Here is a 22,756-nt window from a genome sequence, read left to right on the forward strand (position 1 = left end):
TTCTGAGGTCTGGTTAAATTTACTTATTCGTACTAAGCATAAATAGTCCAGTCAGTGGGGGATAAAAAAGGGCTCCACCTTGCAAAAGGTTAGGTAGTAGCGATTTTGATATATGTTGTTAAGATTGGGACTCTAAAGAAAAAAAAAAGTTTTCGACCTTGGGAGGGTCGAGCTCGATCCGCCATCTTGGATTGAAGGTGCCAAAATTTGTTTTTTTCAAAATAATTGTGAAGTCGTCGTTTTTACAACCAAATTGTTTAAGACAAACTTAAAGACAACTAAATTACCTACATTTTTTGTAGAAAGTTTTTTTTTGTAAGTCTAATAGGTAACGAGTTACAGCGGTTGAAAGAAGAAAATTTTGACAAAAAATTGTAAAACTCCAGTTTTCTTGATACATTTTGTACGAACATATTACACAATATCATTTTAACGTATTTCTACGTTACAATATACTTATATAGCATCATCCGTGTGCTCGATGACGTTGATTTGTTATAGTGGGATCCTAGTCTACAGCTGACTTGGCAACACTGATTGAGTCGGGGTGGTTACAGGACGTTGCCTGGATGCTCGGTCACTCAGTGTGCTCGTGCGCAAAGGTACGAAATCATCATTTTATGGTGTTTTCGAACAACTTCCAGAAGGCGTGCAACTTGAAGGTAGCAAAATTAATGTTGTAGATGGAGGATATCTTTTACATAAAGTTGTATGGAATCGGAATGATTATTTTGGGTCAATTTGCGAGAAGTACGTTCACTATGTAAGAAATCACTATGGATCATATGCAGTCATTGTTTTCGATGGATATCCGCTTGATGATGGTGAAAAAAATACGAAAACCGCAGAAAGACTTCGCCGATCGAAGAAGCACATGTCTGCAGATGTTCTTTTCGATGAAATAATGCCAGTTCAAGTTTCACAAGAACGATTTTTAGCCAATGAAAATAACAAAGTCCGTCTGATTTCGATGCTTACAAAGCAATTTATACAGGATGATTTTACAGTTAAGCAGGCTGAAGAAGATGCTGATGAGTTGATTGTCAATACTGCGATTTCCTTGTGTTCATCATATGACGCTGTTTTCATTATTGGCGAAGACGTTGATCTCCTAGTTCTGCTGACAGCATGACAGCATTAGCACCACAACAAAATAGTATATATCTTCGCAAACCCGGTAGAGGCAAAACTTTTGAAAGATTGTATTCCGCGAATAGTGTGAAATACAAAGAGGCGGCTGAGAATATTCTGTTTCTTCATGCCTTTAGCGGCTGCGATACAACATCGTCCTTCTTCAACCAAGGAAAAAATAAATTTTGTTCGCTTGTGCAAAACGACACAAGACTCAATGCCATGATAAGAATCTTCAAACAACATGATGCAACACCAGAAGACATAGCAGTTGCAGGAACACGCTTTCTTGTTGCTTTATACGGGGGTGACATGGATAAGGAAACCTTGGAAAAAGTCCTCTACAAACGTTTCGCAAAGTCGACAACAAAAAGCAAATTCAATCTTGCCTCTTTGCCACTAACGAACGACGCTACACGGTACCATGCATTTAGAACGTACCATTAAGTCCAAAAATGGTATGGAATCCAAAAAAATCCAGAAAACTGGGCCGGGAAACGTGACATCAACGGGCTTGTTCCAGTAAGAATGACAAAGAAACCAGCACCCGAGACTTTATTAAAATTTATTTCATGCAATTGTAAAAAAGGATGCGGCGTTGCATGTGGCTGCAGGAAAGCTGGATTGAAGTGTTCTATTGTATGTGGGTGCTGTAATGGTCAAACATGCCGAAATTCGCCAGAGGTTCACATCGATGTCGAGGACGAAGAAGAAGAGATTTTGTCAATGGAAGCCCAAATATCACAGGCAATGAGTTAGATGATGACATTGATGACGAAGACTGTTATTAAGTAACATAATTTATAGTAACATAATTCACAGTAATGTAACATAATTTACTGTAGCATAACGCTGGTATATCTGTGGAGTTGACCTACTGGGGATACCACAATAAAAAAAAAATGCGCAATGTTCTCTACCTCATGGTGGTGTGGAAATGAGTTAACAAAATTATTATAATTATGTAATGAATAACCCGCAAAAATTACAAAGTTGGGAATTTCATCACTTTTTTGAAAAATATTCACATTTCCGCCACTGTAACTCGTTACCTATTAGACTTACAAAAAAAAACTTTCTACAAAAAATGTAGGTAATTTAGTTGTCTTTAAGTTTGCCTTCAACAATTTGGTTGTAAAAACGACCACTTCACAATTATTTAAAAAAAAACAAATTTTGGCACCTTCAATCCAAGATGGCGGATCGAGCTCGACCCTCTCAAGGTCGAAAACTTTTTTTTTCTTTAGAGTCCCAATCTTAACAACATATATCAAAATCGCTACTACCTAACCTTTTGCAAGGTAAAACTCCCCACTGACTGGACTAAAAGAAATAAAGAAGAAATACATATCAATTATAGACAAAATCATCACCATATCCAATAAATGAGTAGATGCAATTTAAGAGAACAAGGAACTTAAATGACTAGAAGTGATATACGCCATATTAGCCTTCTGAGGTCTAGCTAAATGTATTTATATAAAGGAATAAACACAAAAGACATACCAATAATATTAAAGGGTAGACAGAATCATTACAACATCTAACAATGAATAGATGAGAATTGAGATGAACAAGGAACTTAAATGACTTTAGGTGTTCAAAGTGGATATGCGCCATATTAGCCTTAAGAAGTGTGGCTAAAGGTATTTGTATAAAGGAATAAACACAAAAGACATACCAATAATATTAAAGGGTAGACAGAATCATTACAACATCCAATAATGAGTAGATGAGATTTAAAATGAACAAGGAACTTAAATGTCTAGGTGTTCAAGTGGATATGCGCCATATTAGCCTTCTGAGGTGTGGCTAAAGGTATTTGTATAAAGGAATAAACACAAAAGACATACCAATAATATTAAAGGGAAGACAGAATCATTACAACATCCAATAATGAGTAGATGAGATTTGAAATGAACAAGGAACTTAAATGACTTTAAGTGTTCCAAGTGGATATGCGCCATATTAGCCCTCTGAAGTGTGGCCAAATGTATTTGTATAAAGGAGTAGTAATAATGAACGGAAGGTTGAGGGTGAGAATATAGACGAAGCAAAGAAGCTTTTACAAGGAAAAGTTCTTCAGCGCTAGAGAAATGGGATAAAGTGAAACGATAAAATTACATTGTAGATTGAGTTACTGTGATGGTGTGAGGATGTGGGGATTTCTACCCTTATTCTTTATCGTTGGGTACGTTTGCTTTTCAGGATACAATAGCGACCATTGACAACGTGGACGTTTTTTTTAAAATTATTTTTATTTATAAAAAGTTATAATACTGACGAAATAATGTAATATTTAAATATTGAAGTATTTCAACGCCAATGAAGATAACTAGCTCCTGAGTTTGGTGTAGGAGTTAAGAATATAGTTTCATTGCTAATATGCGGTAGATAGGCCTTTGTAAATATTAATTAAAAAAACTTTTAAATTTATTTATTTTTTAATTGGGCTTCCTGAGAATTTTTGCAATTATAAATTTTAACTTTGAGGGATTTTCGATAATATCAGTAGTTCGGTATTTAACTGACATGATTTTAAGGTATGCGAACATTTTGGAATATTTTAGTAGCCACTGTTAGCTTGTCATTTAAGAATATTTAAGCAACTATTTACTATGCTTTTAGGATATTTTTTAACTACTGGGAGATACAGGGATTTTTTTATTACGATTAGTAGCTTGAGCTTCAAGGGTAAGCAGCAATTGATAGCATGGCTTTACGGGTAGTTAAGATACCAATGTTAGCTTGTTTTTTTAGCAACTATCGCTTCATTGGCAATTTGAAAGCAGGGGTAGCTCGCTCTCAGGGTATTTAGGAAAGCTACGATTAGCAGCTTAGCATTTCACAGTAGGTACTTTAGCTACAAATGTTAGCTTGGCCTTTCGGGGTAGTGATAGCTAAGCGATTATCGCTCTAGTGGGAATCGAGAAGCAGGGGACGCCAACCCTTACTTCTTACCGTTGGTGAGCTTGGCCGCGTGGGGTCCGCAATGCCGGATGGCGAGCCCCTCGTGCGATAGCTCGCAGCGAGACACCCGCGGGACCTTGTGGGTCTCCTCGTCCGCCACCCCTGCATCATCAAGTTTCAGACTGTTTTGACAAGTTAACGTTAGATGTCGCCTGGGGGTTGTGAACTGAACTTGTGGTGATGATCTCGGCTAGAGCCGAATTGATGGCGGGTCGTAAGGATGAAATATATTTTTGACGTGTTTTATGACACAGCCTCTTTAATGGATGAAACAAATTGCTAAATCATGCGGCATTTGAAGTGAACAAACGTGGTCTGAAAACATATTTCATGAAGAGCGAGATTACGAAAGTAATTCCTCAATGCCAGCGGCGAATCCCACCGTCGTTAGTATCAGCGCGGCCAGGTCGTCAGTTTCAGCAGTCGGGCGAGGATTTATTGTTGTTGTTATACGCCCATAGGGGCTTTTACATAGATTATAAATAAGTTTTACATAAGTTATCGAGTTAGAATTTATACTAAGAGTTATAAAAGTGAAGAATTTTAAAAAAATATACAAGTAGTTTTTGAAGAATATGGCGTAAAGAAACATTTTAAACAACATAATATTTAACAATAACAAAGAACAAAATATAATATAAAACATTACAATAACATATCTAATCGTTAAATCTATTACAATAATTTGTATGATTCCACAAAGTGTTGGTTTAATTTGAATTTAAGATTATAAAGGGAATCATGGAATATATCTATAATACCACCAAACTTGTTGCCCAAATCATGCATCCTATTGGTAAGTGAGTTTGACTGATAGTTGGTTTTATATGTGTCGCAAAAGAATGTTGTATTTTGTCTAGTATTTCTTGTCGGTACATAGAGTTTAATAGCAGCAACGATGGCAGGGCTGTCAATAAGGTTGTTCATGACTCTGTATAATAAAATTAGGTCTTGTCAATTAGATTTCCGAACTAATCGATAGGTAAGAAGAACCTTGTGAGTGCATCGATGTTTATGTACTTGGCCGATGGGAGGGTGATGTGATTATAACATTATATGGATGTAGTCCCTTATTTTATGTGATTGAACGTCGCTCACTTGTAGTCTTTGTTAGTTGCGTAACAAAAACGAAATCATTATTTACTACTATAGAATAAAGAAAAACACAATAAATGCATGGACGAGAACCGACGTATTTAACATGGTCTGCCGAGTACGACCCGTTCAACCTAGTATATGCACATTTGTAGAATTAGCATAAATAAACACAACGAAAGACAAACACAGGAGGCTGATGCGCTGACGTATGGGAATACACCGGGAAATGCATTTGTGAATAATAGATGTGCATGGAGGGATGTGCAGCAGTGTGCATTCACCGACTCCTGCCTGTATCACTTATACATTCCTGGCCACACATCACAAGAAAGGCAAAGTCAAAAATATTAAGTAATGACGATCTCGGATCATTAACATGGATCTACAATAAATAAATAATTTTTGGACGAACTATTTATTCTGCTCGTTCGAAACACGATAATTGAATTTCTCAACTGAGATGGGGAGTTTTGTTAAAAACAAATAACTTGTAACCATTGGATGATGTTCTAAAATTGTGTAAACTGTCAAAAAAAACAGTAATTTAGAAGTTCCGGTGCGTCCTACAAAATTTGGTTCAATGATGGTTCTGGTTCAAACTCAAAATCGCTTTGAATTTAAAAATTACTTTCAAAATTTGAACTGATTGTGAGGAGAATTCAGACAAGCGACGAAGTACTTACCTATTAAATAATATATCAACAGAAACATATTGTAATTTGAATTTTAAAAACTGAAAATTGATTTTTATAAATAACCCCGTGTTTTTTCACATATATTTTATATTTGTATAACATAATTTTTAAAAATATGAAATTTTTTTATGAAAATGCAAAACTTCCTACCTATTTTTTTTCAGTTTGACATATTTTGACTTCGGTACGGCTAGTTTGGTTGCGGGTGTGCGGAACGTTCTCAATCAATAATGATTTATGAATGGAATAAATTAATACCACCCATTAATTATTATTAGCCACCCAACATAACCCAACAGTAATCTTCTCCTCTAACCACTTACCTCCAACATACCTCACATGGGTATGACAGTCAAACTGGCTCTTCGGGCAGTTAGGAGTTCTTGTGCCATAACTGTTTACATAAAATCTTAAATATTAAAGGAACAAATTGATCACCCCTTGTAGATCGTACTACAATGCAAATTCATGTAATTTAAGTTGAATAGGGAAAACTTCCCTCTCTGGGTGACAAAAGCCATACCTAACCCTACCTCACAGTACAGCACAGTGTTCCTTGTAATTACATGTGCTAATTACCATCCAAGAACTGAAACTAGATTTCACAAATTAAAAATTCCTCGTAGAAATTGTCGTCTTAATGACCTGTACCAGCGATGATTCTTGAAAAAGTATTGCCAAATCTAAGATTCAATCGAAGATCAAGGCTACAATACAATGAGAGGAAAATCAAAAATGCAGCTCTGTTACCAACACATAGATATACACATTTCTCACGATTATTCGCCCGCGGTTTGAACACACGTTTTAAAAATATGTCAAAATATATAAAACAAAGTTTTTTTACTATAATCTATTTTAAAATAAGTTTTATTAGTTTGTCTTAGAATCGAACCTTCCTACCCAGGAACTGGAGTCGACATCCTCACCAAATACAGATCGGGTGGGACTGACATTTATTTCGTATATTAACTACTGTAATGATATCCGATTTCAGAGAAATGCGTATATTTCCGTGTGTGTAATGAAGAGTTTCAGCTCGATCGCATGACGGGAAGTGGGTTAGTTTCCACTTCTAAGATTTGCATTCATTCGCGCACGAAAACAAAAGTTAAATCCAAATGGATGTATTTAAAAACGACTAATATTTGACAAAACAACGACACCCACATATATAAGTCTCTCGAGTACTAAGAGAAGAAAGGTGCGGTCCAGGGTCTCGATTCTCGACGAAGTCATTCCACTCGAACAACGAGTGTTTCAACCCACTCGTTGTTCGAGTCGAATGACTTGACGCTTGGCGTATGTAAGTGTATACCTTCGACGAGACTCAAGAATAAGAATGTCGACCAATGTATGTACTGTAGACGGCGAACGCGAGCGGCCTGGATTGGAGAATCGATATTCAGATGAGATGATATAGATAGACACAAGGCTCCGATGAAGAAGAAATAGAAGTAGAATACATAATACATCGAGGTGCAATTTACCAGGAAATTAAATAATGATAATATTTATCAATCTCTCAAGCACTAAACGATCGGAGACGGAAGAAAGGCTCACTCTTGAAGAGTTAATAGAGACACAATGCTTCGGATGAAAGAAATAATAATAACGGCAGTACACCTTATGATGAAGGAAACAATAATAACGGTAGTACACCTTATTTACCAGCAGATGCTCTCGGGCCTGCCTAGCTCAAGATACGGGAGGAAACGAAACTGCTGAGGGCGAGGGCGATAAAAACGATGTAAATATGAGCATCAAGGAAGCGCACGTCTCGCTTGATAATTTATTTATTTGGAATTAGGAAGACGACACATTACATCATGGCTTGGTCTATTTCGGCATAACTATCGCCATACACTACCAATGCGAATGTATCGCGAGCGATACGCTGAAGTAGGCCAAGCCACGAACATATAACTGAACAAGTACCAATTACATACATGAAAGTTATTGACAGTCATAATCACAATATGGAAAGAAAGGAAAAAAAAATAAGTCTAAATAAGTTAAACAAGAAAAAAATAACTAAACAAAAACAAAAAACCTGTTATGCAGTGATCTTATTAATATAAGCCTTGCTAAAAAGTTTAATCATTAAATTTATAATTCGATAGAAGCATATTAAAAAAAAACATCAGCATACGAATAGATTAAATACAAATAGATTACATACTAGTGGTGTGTAATCTATTTGTAACAGAATTGTAGCCTGAAACCGTAGTTTGATTGTTACAATAATAAATATTAGGGAACCTTGATTTAATGGTAGGAACATGAGAGTAAATCAACATTAATATATGTCTTAATTAACCAACTGATAATTTACAATTTTATATAAAAAATATTTCCTTCTGTCAGCAACAATTTCTAAAAATGCAATAAAACTCATAATCTATTGATTCTAAAGGAATTTTGAGTAAAAAATTAATACACCTCAAAAATTTGCGTTGGACTTTTTCAACGATATGTAGTATTTTGTATTTATATATACAGTGTATTTCAATGTATGAGGTACGAGGATTTGAATAGTTTGTTACTTCTTGATCTTTCATTTACCCTCTTCATTTGGCCTCGCAGCATTCCACAAAATGGGGAAGACAAGGTTCCAACGACTCCGGCCAGCTAGGATACTTGTGCGGAATCACAACTAAATACAATCAGACTGTACAAGTGATGACTAAATCTGAATAGCTAACTACTTACCATACTTTTTCACATCATCTTTACCCTCACTACTCCGTCCAGTCCCACAACATACCCCAATTGGGGATGCAATAGTCCTACTGGCTCCGAGCAGCTGGGACTTTAGAGCGGTATTCACATAAGTTAAAGTTACAGTAGGGTGTCCTAGGCCTAATACACCGGTATGGCTGTACGGGCGGACGAGGTTATTATGTAGATTCAAAAATAACTTTTTACCGCCTCCAGGGTCCATGCATTTACATTTCCTTAAATGAATGTAGTATTTCGGGCCGCGGTAGTTATCCGGGAGGGGGAGGCTCACTCAGCACACCGTGGGGACGTGGGGGTACCGGGGGAATACTAGGGAGCGAAATGGGGTAGCGGGTAACCCCCACCCCCTGGAGGCTCAAATGCCACGGGGTCACGCGGGGCCGCAGGGGGAGGGACGGGGGAAGCTATCTGATTTGTTGAAGCTGTAAGGAACACGAGGCGAAATTCACCGATGGCTGCTCTGCCAAAGTGATAACGCTTATAATTCCATGATATATAGTATAGACATTTTATATCGCGATTAAACTAATCACCTACTTCGAGAAAAATAATCAATATGCGCTATAATAATATCATTTTCAACACACATCGCTCATATCAATGAATGAGGAAGTCCTGTAATTTTTTTGTCAAAACATGGCAAATTTTAATGTTGCTGAAGTTAGCCAGAGTTGTGAACTGGCAAGTCTAATCTAAAGTCAGTTTCTCTCAATCTTACACTATTAGTTCATTCACTTTCCTCATTTCCTTCCGCCCATCAACATTATCACAATATCTGGGGTGCAATTGTTTCACTGAAAACTTTTCATTTACGTACAATAAATATGGTGTCGGGTATAATTCCAGTATCGGAGTCTTAAGCTGGGTCCAGACATGTTCTTTTGTCCGTACCGTACCTCCGTTTCGTATCAGCGTCGCGATCAAGAACGCTAGTTTGGACGCCCGTTCGGTACGGTACGGTGGTACGGCGTCTCGATACGGATAGAGGTACGCTCCGATCCATCGCGAGTCGGTTTTTCGACCCGTTCAAAGGCGATACGGTACGGGTCTGCGCCAGTCTGGACGTGTTCGCGGCGTGCATTGGTCGTGTTCTCTGTCACTACCCGAATCAGCGTGAAAAATGCAGTGGGATAACTATAATATTGTGAAGCTTATCGATGGATATAGGGCCAGGGAAGTTCTGTAGGATCCCGGAAACAGGAATTATTACAATAAAAATATAAAGCAAGATGCATGGGAGGAACTGTCTTTCGAAATGGAGTGCGGTGTCGACGATATGAAGAAGAAGATGGATGCTCTTGATCGCGACGCGGATACGAAACGGAGGTACGGTACGGACAAAAGATGATGCGTCCAGAGTTTTTGGATCGCGACGCTGGTACGAAACGGAGGTACGGTACGGACAAAAGAACATGTCTGGACCCAGCTTAAACAAATCGTTAATCAACAAATACAGTGTGATACAGAATTACAATTACCTATTAATAAGTAGAAGAGTGCGGTGAACAAATACAAAGTAATGATTAAAATAAAAATGAATTCTAAGATCTATTAATCACGTTGAAAGAACTGTGATTTAAGGAGATCGTTAAAAATACATAATATTGCATTTTACCAGCAAAAATCACGGAATATATAAGTACAAATGATATATTTTTTTAAATCAATTGCTTCAGAAGTGAGGAAAAATTGAGCTTACTTCAGGGACAGGGATACGCCCACAGTACACTTCTATTAGTTTTTATCTTCAGTGGTGCCTACCCAGTTGGTGGGTAATTCAATAAGTATCCATTCCGAAATCTTCCATCAAATAATCGATAATAATAATAAAAAACACCCTGCACCTGTATTTAGCAACTGTTGTACTATAATCGATTAAAAATCTAAATAATCGATACTAAAAATATTTGGATTTGGGAACAACTCATTATATTTATATGACCTATTAGTACAATCGAATTCTAAAAAGAGATGATAAATTCGCATATTTCAGGGTTCGATTATAATATGCAATGTTTTAACATTTCCTTCGCCAGTCGGTAGTCGGGCGGGTACATGTATTACAATTACAATATATTACATCAACGATTTTACAGTAGGGTGGGGAATAGCGATTAATAAAATAATTCATCAAAGTCATTCAGTCTTCTGAGAATCGAAGCGTTCGAAATTAGTCAACGGGAAAAGTGACAGGATAGGGGTTAGGTTAGCCTCCACTAGAACACTTCTTCCGGAAAGCCAAGGCAATAACTCACACGTTAGATATAGACCCTTGAAAAATCACGGGTTATTAAAACTTTACGATTTTAAAGTGTCTGAGTTACGCTATTTAGATTAGATAAATAGATAAATAATCGAATGGAAGATGATAAATAGGGGAATACCTACTGCTAAATAGCGAACTTCCGAGGATGCTTGAGAACTTTAGAATCTGATACACCCGGAAATTTAGCAGCCGGGTTCAGGGCATTCGAAATTTCGCCTTTAATCCTTGAAAGAGTTCTTCGGAAAATACTTCACAGGGAAGAAGACAATTCATGGACCGATCTTGGACCAAAGCCTTCAAATCTGTACTGGAGGATGCTAGATCAACTAAATCTAGCATAAATCACAGAATCTGTCAAAAATTTAAACAAAAGAACTTAAAATAGGTATAGAACAGATATTAGATAACAGATAATAGATAGTATTTGTACTTTATACTTTATCGCTTGTCTGAACCATCCATTCTGATTTTGAAATTTACACATAAATTCAAAGCAACTCCGAGTTTTAGCGTTCATTGAATCAGAGTTGGCAGACACACAGCCGAAATTAGTATTGTTGGTTGGTAATTTATGGAAAAATTTAAATAAGAAGAGAAATCAATTAGGACTCATAGTAGTTTTAACAAGAAATCTAAAAAAAATAGGAAAGATCCAGATAAAATAGGTTGAAAGATTTGGTCTTCACAAAATGTTGTTGGATTAAGATAATATATTTGAAGCCATATTTATAAAAAACAAAATATACATATTACAAAAAAAATAATTTTGTCGTGCAGATTTTGAGGATAGATAGATATGTTTGTTCTTTGAGGCCAAATCTATCCTGATATATTATCTACATTATTCACAAAATATTTTTTTATTTAAGTGATAATTTATTAAAAAAATATTGAAAATAATATTTATAATACACCATGAGTATATTCACAATGAGTTTAATAAAACTATTTTCAGGAAAGACAATATTATACAAATAAAGGAAATTATTTTTACACAAGAATACGAATTTACAGGGGAGTTCAGTGAAGAGTGTATTTAGATTTTAAAACAGACTTAAAAAAGGTAATTGAAAAATATTTCATAGTAAATAAAGAAAGATATACAGAAGTTAAGAGAGTTGAAAGATTGTGTGATTTGTTAATAAAGCTTCTGAGAAAATACCCCTTGAGATTAAACGTAACGTACGTTATTATTTATATGTTCATAGATGGCGTTAATTTAATTATTTTATTAAAATACACTTTTTACAAGTTATGCTTTAAAATATTAAGACAAATTATTTGTTTGCGCCCGTACATACAAATGTTTTTGTTGTTTGTTACTGGAAGTTTTAGGTAATTAGGTAATGGTTGTTTTGCGTATAATGCGATGTTTTGTAAGGATTAAATTCCAAATATAGTCGTGTGCGTACCATATAATTTCCTGATGCGTACATATGTGACGTTTTCAAAATTATAAATGATGCATATGATAAAGTACCTAGGAACTAGGTAGGTAGGTACCTATTATATATTTATCAAAGTTTGTTCTTATTAGCGCCACGAATGTTTAGAGAGTTGTTTGGAAAGTTGAAGAAGTCGGGGACTGTACAAGAATGAGACACGGAGTTGAATTGAAGTCCACATAATGTAGTTTTTAACTATCCCGCAGCCAAGTAAGGGAGTAGGTAGTACCCAAAATTACTATCCTCCTTATATTAGCTTAAATACTTGACATATCATTTTAGTATTTTACGTATTCCTGCGCAAATACACAAGTTACCATTAATAATTTACTGAATAGTTGAGATTTCTATGGCTTTAAAGCCCATAAGACAGAAAAATGCATGGGGTCGTCAGTCGTCGGAAGACCCACTTGGTTACAGACTTTTTGTTTGGCATCTTGGCCTGTCAAGAGTTAATATCAACAATGAGGATTTTATGATGCTACGTGAAGTGAATGGCAAAAAAGGTCGGAATGCCCGAGGAAGATAGGAATCAAATAATTATTTGAGGTAAAATGATGAGCCGTAAGTGATGAACGAAGAAAGAGGTGTATGACATGGAAGTGAACGGTTAAAGAGGTCGAGTATGCCCGAGGAAGACATGGCACGATCAAGTGAAACAAGTAGGTACTTATTAAAATACAATCAAATTTCCACCTCAAAACTTTACCCCAAATCCCCGATAACAAGGAATAAGTCCCGGAGCAACGCCGGGTGCACGTCAGCTAGTATTATTTATGGTAACCGGATAAATCATCACAATGATAATTCATCACATGTTTAAAAAATTATATTAAGTCATGAAACAAAAATTTTATTAACTGGGTTATGTAGGTTAGGTAAGCTTAAATTTTTTTTTCATCGTTTAATGACTTTATATCACTTTTTAAAAGTGTGTTGAATTTTCACTGTGTTGAGTTATCATGGAACCATTATTTATATCTATATGCTATTATATCACGGGTAAAAACAATTAAAGCATAATTTTAGTAATTGAAATTATATGACTCAGTATAAAGCAGCCTTATTCAATAGCAGGCATTTATTCTGTACACCGCGTTGCGTCTGTAGTAATAGCGTGGTCCTGTGATAGTTGTTACCTGTTATCTCGATGCGGACAATTTGACATGAGGAAACTAAGTCAGTAATAACTTGTAGAATCACCTGTTAAACAGTTTGTTTAGAGATGAAATCACTTCAAGGGCGCTGTGAAAATAAACGCCTACATGTCAATAAGTAAGAGTGACGTAATATATAATTTAATTTACAAATCACGATAAGAAGTATCATGTGGGGAAATTAATATTATTATTTAATTAATATGTTGTGTTATTTCACATTAATAAAAATTAAAACAATATATTTGCGGCAATTTCCAGAGTGGTAAATACTTAAAACGGAATTACTAAGCTAAGTAGGCTTAAAGGGTAGTTATTATAATCTAAATACGGTTTAAAACATCGACTTTTTTCCAGTACTAACCTAAAATCAACAGGATTAAAGAAATATCAGATATATATCGGATATCACAGTTAATTTCATAACTTGCTGAAATACGAAAAAATCTAAATTAGATTAAAAAAATATATCGACAAATTTAAACGGAAACCGAAAAGTTCAGTCCTGGCGATTAGAGGTCGAAGGAAATTTTTGAAGTTCAACAAATTTACAGGGATATTTTCATTTTTCAACTAGCTTTACCCCGCCACGACTTGCTGTGGATTCTTCTTGAACTTTCAAGACCATTCTCGAACTTTACGGAACCTCCACTCACTTTGAAGCCTTATAGACCTTCTTGAACTTTCTCCTTCCAGAACCTTCGAGAGCATTCAGGAACCTTCATGTACTTTCTGAACCCTTCATGAACTTTCTGGAACCTTCCAGACTCACCGACGAAGTCGGCGGGCCATTCTGAATTAATCTGAAGCATTCGCGGCCTTCCCATACCTAAGCACATTTTCGTCACGCACCCCACCCACCCTCACCAAACTCTCTTACTTTCGATGTGACACCAAGGGCTATCCTACCACCATAACCACCAGTGGGTGGCAGTGGCTGATTGTGAAGAAAATTAGGCGGATAGGGAAACGTGGGTTTCTTTTTATAATATAATAATATATTAGAATAATAGATTAGATTAGCGAAGCTCAACTTAAATTGCTTGTATAAATTAAAATCAATATCAGTGACGCATATGATTTTGGTAGGGATCCAATAGCCGTCAAAACCTATTAATATGACGTACAAAATACAATCATGTTTGAAACAAAAATAATAAATGAATTTTTATAATTGAGAGCGCAACGCAAATGGTGAAATAATGGAGCATAATAATAATAATTGATGGTACGTACCATAGACATCCAAATTAATAGACTTGCTCTAACATGAAATCTGGGTATCAATTCGAAGAGCTGGAGGCAAACCACGTGACTATTATATTTTTGGCACCAGGACAATGCTTTGAATAAATTTATAGGGCCTGGCGTAGCGACGCACAGTGGGCTGAAAATCGCCTTTCATAGACATAGAGACTTGAGGATATAATGGCCAACCTTTTTAGACATAGACTCATTTTTAATGTCAGTGCCATACATTTTTTTCTTAAAAAAATGATAACTCCTTCATTTGTACACGCAATTGCTTCATACGAAATTTTATAGCATAGTAATGATCAGCAGAATCCATTTCTTGCCAAAAAAAGACCCTTGAAAATTCAAGTCTCTATGTCTATATGTCTATGAAAGGCGATTTTCAGCCCACTGTGCGACGCTTAAATTGAATGCGGTAGGTTTGGGATATGTTTTTAAGTATTTTACACAGCCAGGGCTAGTAATTCGTAAGCATTGTTGATTTTTGAGGACCGAATAGTGATATTACAATGCAAGTTACCTGTATACTGTCAGACTCATTGAGTGAGAAATCACCGAAAGTGGGACGGTCACGCCGCCTCTCGCGCTCCCCGCAAGTTGGTTTGTTCCCCTTTGCACGATTGCCTCCCTATTAATTTGAATGTCTATGGTACGTACCTATTTTTAAATTGAGACTAATAAATACCAAACTAATTAGAATAACCACATACTTGAAGTATACAGCTGGGCATTTAAAACTAACTATACATGATTTTAATTAATAAATAACTAGTAGCGTGGAAATACCAGCTTTGCCGTTTCTTAAGATATTTTTTCTTATTGGACAATTTAAACAATCAGTAAGACGCCTTGTCTTACTTTTGAAGGATAAATAGATATTTAAAACGTAAGAAATTCTAGAATGAAGAAGGTGTTAAAATGGGTTCCATGATAACTCAACACACATTTAAAAAGTGATATAAAGTCATTAAAAACGATGAATTTTTTTTTGACCTAACCTACTTAACCCAGTTAAAAAAGTTTTTGTTTTATCACTTTCCATGATTAATATAATAATACAACGATGTAATATAACTTTTTAAAATTGTGATGAATTATCATTTTGATGATTTATCCGGTCACCGTTAAAATGTCATAATCTGAGCTCACCGTTCGAGAGTTTTTTCGACAACATGCTGTAAAAGGCATTAAATATGTTAAACTGCTCAGAATGAAAAATTGGAAAGAAAACAACAGATTAACCGATCAGTGGCTGAGCTGGCTTCGCGTATGGTTCCCACCCAGGCGTCGAGAGTTCAATTACTCGGCTGGCGAAATCCTCCGTCACGACACACGTAACATTTCCCGCTTACTGTGATGATGGTAGGAGATTTTCAAATATTTCAGGGTCATTCGTAACCCGGAATGTTTATCTTTCTTTTAAAAACAAAAACCTCTTCTATGTTTTCAAATACATATTTAATACCTTCAGGCGATCAACTCGGTACACTTTTGATACGAAAATAACCAATGACACTTCTAAAATTCAGAATCACAAATATAAGAAAAAAATATTACTTTTCTTCAACGTTTTCGCAGTTCACTGGCCCAGACTCACCCCATAGAGAAATATAATTTTATCTCCTGTTTTTTCTTTTATTTCTGAAGAGACAGAAATAAAATAAAACGTGAAAGAAACGTCCAAGAAACGGTCCATAAAGGATCCTTTTATTTTCATTTTTGTATGCGAGTTTAAAAAATTTCCAGACTTTAAAATAAAAGGGGTGAATTCACTGACATAAGAATAAATTATTTACTCTGGGGGTGACTTGGATTTTGTATTTAATTGATTGGTCGAAGTGATTATTTGAATTGATATTTTTCAGGGAGAGGTAAAACAAACGAAAAAAATATACTATATACATTCATATATTATCTGACCCACATAGTAATGGTATTTTTTTACGATATTAATAATATGTTTACCCTATCTATCTGCTTATTAGGTAGATATGCAAAATATAATGAAAATAGATAATTGATTTGCAAACAAAAACTGTGTATATTAAATATAGTAAAATGCACAATGGACGGAAGAAAGAATGGTAGGAGAATATATTTATGACGCATGAATGCATGAGAAGAGTTTGAGGACATTCCAAGAAAGAGTAGAGGCACGATCAAGTGAATTCAATGTTTATGAAGAAGTTGTAGATTGTCCGGTGAGTGGTACGCTCGGTTAGCAATCTAACGGAACGCGTTTGATTTTCCCAGCGACAATTAGGCCAAGTTATTTCGCAGAAATTCACGCATGACAAAGTCATCAAATGACCACGTTCAGCGCCATTTTTTTTTAGATTTGAAAGGTTTCCGTTAAATCCATTTCAGCATATGAAAAAATTGTAATCAGCAAAAGAGGACAAATATCATGTTGTTAATCTTGTCAACTTATTACAATTTGTTATAAAGCTGAAACGCACCTAAAATCGACGTTAAACAGGAATATTCAAATGTACCAAAAAAAATGGCGCTGAATTGTCATTTGATGACAATGTTACATTTGAATTTCTGCGAAACTGGGCCTTACTCCCTCTTCATAACAAGAAAAGGTCAGTACTATAAATCTTAAGATTAATGACAACTTTTTAAATAATGACTTATTTACTTAAGAATAGGAATAAGTAAGACAATATAAATATGCACATATGAATATAAACATGACTATGCACTCATCCTGACATAATTTATCTACTGGCGCGTTTGACTAATGCTATAATTCAGGGTGCTACATACTTCAACGCTGCTGGCAAAGTAAAATCAATTGTTCATGTATCAATAAATAAAAATCAGATACATAATTTTCTTCGTTCGTAGAACTCCACGTAGACAGACTGACTACAAAAAATGAGACAAAAATAATACGTACAATAATTTCGACAGTATCTACTCTAGATAGCATAAACAAACCACTGACCTTGATAGTCGCCATCTACTAATAGATAGATTAATGTTTTAATTTTGGCCGCTAGGGGAACGGATCACTTTCCAATCAAATAAGGTACGTGAATTAACTACTAGGTACACACGAAGTGCTACAAAGTCCACACAATAGGATTGGTGTTGTGGAATATTGTATCAACATATTTTTATTTGTGTTGTTGTCGAACATAATAATATGCAGTAAATATTAATAGATTTATACTATGTGTCATTCCAACAATAGAGATAAATGTGATCCAATGGACAAAGATAACAATACTATTTATTTAAACGCATAAAGATAACAACTTCCAATGTGTATTTAAATGAGACAGATAAAATTAATGCAAATAGCTAAGACAATAATGCATGTAGTACACATTGATAATAATAATATTATAATGGCATATAGGAATGTGAAGATAATTATGATACAAGGCACCATTTGAAAACATTAGTAAAATCACATTGTTAATACTTTTTTGATGTTGATTTTTTTTTTGTTGTAGCAGTTTATTCAGAAAATGTTTCAAAACCCAGACAAATTACAGTCAAAATGCCACCTGGTGGGTATGTTAAAACAATTATTTTCATAATAATGTATGCTAATTTATAATAACTTTGCACCTATAGTCGTCTGATTTTGTTATGTGAAACCACACAAGAGTCACAACTGATCCTAACAGCCAGTGAGAATTGGGGTATATTGTGAGGCTGAAGGTAGTGGAGAGGGGAAGGAGATGGGCTAGAGTAAGGTGTGAATGTATCTGTATATTCAAATCTGGAAACTAAACATGGCCAAAGTCATTTCAAGCAACGTTTAAATTTGAATGGAGGTCTTACACCAGGGCGATACTGAGAGTATCTTCCACTATGGACTGTGTAGAAAATAAACAATATATTGTTTTAAATGAGTAATTTGTGAAATAACACAAATGATCAAATAAAATTTACTTGCACACGTCGGGATTTGAACCCGCTACCTACAGCTTGCTAATCGAGCAACCCCTGGACCACGGAGGACATCCAAATACTAAGCAGAAATTTAACATTCAATAAATAAGTATAAATTATATAGCACCGTTTTATTCAAAATCATTAAAAGGGCTACTGAACATATTTTAAACATGATTGTTACAATTGTATTCTCATTGATTCTGCATTGATAAAAGAAATTTTCAACGTCACTTGCAGACAGTTCAGCAATTGTCTTTTAACGCTTGTCATAAAATAGTAAAACTGCCCCCAAGACCTTTTTATACTTAAATTTACCTCAAATCTGTAATCTTCTCCGTAATATAATTGTGTATAACCATTTTATCGAGAACATAAATAAATAAATACAGCTTTTCATTAGAGTTTGGAAACAACTCTGTCAGAATAATATATTTCCACCATTTATGTACCATGAATGGAAGATAGTTTCACCACAAAGAAACAAACCAATCCACTAAACATTATAACACTAATCGTCATAACGAGTTAATTGGTAGTCAAACAATACCAACCTAATAAATGTTTATACTATTCAAATGAATATATAATATAATATAATGAACGTTAAGCCAATAAAAACATACATTTTTGTAGCTGAAGCAATAAAAATTAAAGTTAACCACAAAATACTGTATTAACAGTAACTCGTGCAATAATACAAGGTTAAATTAAATTCAACATGTTAAATTAATACTTTTTTACAAATGTAAGGTCAAACAAAGAAGTATGGCGCAGTTGATAATGGCAGTTTGTGGTAACACCAAACCTGCATTGCCATAAGCTAACAGTATGACATAATAAGAAATGTCTACAGATTCTGAATCACAGCATGAAAACTCTAATCTAAGAAATGATTGCATCTTCTTCATGATTTCAGACATCAGCAACATCTAGGAAATTAATACATTCATTGAGTAGTTTGAGGAAATATTGGTTACTTTACAAGGCATGGCATTGTGTCCTATGAAATTACAGCAATGCTACAATTTAACTAATTTCTCTATTAAACTTCAATATTATTACACTTAAAATTGAGTCTATGTTAATTACATAGTGCTGAATAATGTAGTATGACATATGTAATAAGATTTTGTCAGATTTTTAGATAGATTTCAAAGAAACACTTTGGTAAAATCATTACTGATGTAGAAAAAACATTTCTTTTCTATGATATCCAATATCATGAGATTTAGTTTGTAATTAATGATGGAAAAATGGGGTCTAAATGGCTCTGAAATGTGGAAACATACAAAAAAAAAACAGAACTAATCCTAGAAGTATGACCCCTTCACATAACCTCAGCATCTAACTTTTACCTCCACTAACTTTCCTTCATCATGTGAAGAAGAAAATAAGATTTAGTCAGTTTTCACATTATAATATAAGGTTTAACTGGACAGGCCATTAAGTTACAATGAATAGAGTCTGCGTTCTGAGAAAAACTTATTAGGGTAGTGGTGGGAGGTAGGGTGGGCGGCTACAGAAGTCGCACGTTGTTCGAACCTCGATACTTGTGTCAGTCAAATATTAAATATGTTATATTTTTTTAATACGATATTGCCAATTTACATGAACATTTATTAAGGTAAAACCCTATTTACCAAGAAAGGGTTACACCATCGCTTTTTCTATCTTTGTGCAGTATCTTAGCTTACATGTATGCATTCTACAGTGATTGCTGGAGACCTATATCCGACGAGCGCTCATAAGTGACTTACAATGCCAAATCATGGCTATGCGCATAAGTCTTTAAGCCGTTATCGAACGATACTCATTCAAACGATGTTTGTTTACGCATTCGAAAACTGGGACGTTTCTTGCTTCCCAGTAAAATATGATAAAACTCACATGGCCGGTCTTCCAGGCGCAAAGATGATATATACCTCAATGGTACAGGCAGGATTCTAAGAACGTTTGATGAGTAAATGGTAACTATGAACAGCTATACAATCCTCGAATGAAATTAAATTAGCTTCCAATTTAGGCTGAATGTCTGTAAGATATCTAATGTACAATTGAGAAAGCTCAACAACATACATAACATAGAATGATAAATAAATTAGAAATATTGATTTATCATCATTGATACATTTAACATTATGAGTTCATTCCCATTGCAGAATAAAAAATATTGGAGTAAAAATTTAATATTATATAATTATTATAACGTTGTAAGTCTTCATGATCTGAAGACGGGTTGTGAAAAAATGGATTTACAATAATACATGTAATTTACAATCACACTAGTGTGTTCATAATAACAGAATTTAGGTATGTAATACGAGGTTTAAAGGTTTTGACTGTTTAAATCTGTAATTAAATGGAAGAGGTTTTATTGCCATCTGATGGTCAAATTTGTAATATCAATATATTTGCATAACGTAATGGTGTCACACATAAAAAAAGATATTTTAAAAATGTTCCCACATATGAAGGTAAGTGTTTAGGTACCTACCTAGGTTATTTTGACTAGGAATATTAGGAATAAAATTTAATGTTAAATACACAAAAAGATTAGTAGGTACCTCCAAATCTTTATGTCATATTATTGATCATAATCAAAGTTCGCTGGATTGTATTATTTCATAGGCTAACCCAGTTTGTTTGACAAATTACATTATTAGTCATTGTGCAAAGCCTAAGAAAAATGGTTAATTTGTGTGGGGGACATTTTATAGTATAATGAATACTTTGCGGTGTGAAAATCATAATATAAAAGGTTTATGAAAATTTCTGATAAATTTACCAATTTCAAATAGTTGTCAAATTTTTGACATTTTTCATAGGAATTGATTCAAGCTAGCTTGTAAATTCAGAATACGGATGAATAGTGAGTTTATAAATAAATCAATCACATTGGAAGTGGAAGCCAAGCCCTGTCCCTGTCCCTGTGTGGTACAAGTTACAAGGTAAGTGTTTAGTGTAGTTGGATAACTCAATGAAGTGTTTAGTGATGACTAGTTCGGTCTTCCACCCCGAAGGCCTTGAAATAAGAAAAATCGTTACGACCAAAAATCGAAACCACGCCATAACGCAGAATTAGAATTGGAAGAAGCTCGAAGATGTGTAAATAATGGCTAAAAAGAAGCAGTTTGACATATCGAGGAACGGCCCGCAAATGACAAATGACTGTCGGCTGGTGTTTATGGCAAAAGTGACACATGCCATGACAGACGACTGACATTTGACGGGCTGTCCATTAAATTATTCACTGGGATTGGAAGAATAACTAATAAAACTCTCCGTTATAATATTATATTAAATAATAATGAAGATTTCTTACCTGCCGCTTCCGAGGGAATAATATGAGCTAAAAATAGCAGAGCGAAGGCAACACAAGACACTAAATATTCCATTTTGAAAAGTTTATGTTTCATTGACGAACTACGAAAACTCATAGGTAAAGCTAAAATACGAACTAACTATGTCAATGTTCACGGAGAACCGACGCGGAGCGCGCACTGCAACCTTCTTTCCATGTATTTAGCCAGAAAAGCACAATGCAAGATGGCGACAATCAACTGAACAAAGTCACGAGCCGCGAGTTTACGTAATGTTCAGTGACGTAATTCACGCATGCGCCGTCACATTTGGTGCGCTGCGTTATAATAATCTGTCGCCTGGCAGTTTCCCACTTTGATGCCGACGTCAAATAAAACCGCGAGATAACGGTCTCGAGAATACTTCTCTGCAGCTTTGCGATCCGCACACCTTCATCAGGCTTTAAATATGCCCAGGAACGAGGTTGCCAAATAAAATAAGGGATGGATATTCGCCCCGTGACGTCGGCCGCATTCGTGCGAGTCCGTCAACCTTCGGGACGGGACCAATCGGTACTTTACTTGTACCCTGGTACCTACTGGCACTCAGCATTGGGTAAACCTTGGATTTTCCCGAGTGGGGATGAAAATGAAAATGTGGTATTATTACTATCATGTTTTCAGCCTGGTTTTACTGCGGCAATGGCATGCGAGGGCGACTGATGATTGATGGAACTCTTCGAGTGACTGGTATTTGAAATAAATTGTTTTTTATTAAATGCGA

The 22,756-nt window shown here is 35.1% G+C and overlaps 1 protein-coding gene across 1 annotated transcript in view; it reads right to left on the reverse strand.

Moving 5' to 3' along the window:
• The window catches only part of Bsg (immunoglobulin domain-containing protein Bsg), a 102,513-nt gene extending 80,105 nt beyond the window's left edge, over positions 1 to 22,408 (reverse strand). Inside the window, exon 1 of the mRNA XM_089638835.1 lies at positions 21,996 to 22,408. Coding sequence (XP_089494961.1) covers positions 21,996 to 22,110 — 115 coding nt within the window. The 5' untranslated portion in view covers positions 22,111 to 22,408. The remainder of the gene's footprint in view (positions 1 to 21,995) is intronic.
• Between the last annotated feature and the right edge of the window lie 348 nt (positions 22,409 to 22,756).

Source organism: Hesperophylax consimilis, chromosome 13 (genome assembly GCF_061612785.1).
Source record: "Hesperophylax consimilis isolate HC1 chromosome 13, BYU_Hcon_1.0, whole genome shotgun sequence".
In the NCBI taxonomy this organism is placed as follows: Eukaryota; Metazoa; Arthropoda; class Insecta; order Trichoptera; family Limnephilidae; genus Hesperophylax; species Hesperophylax consimilis.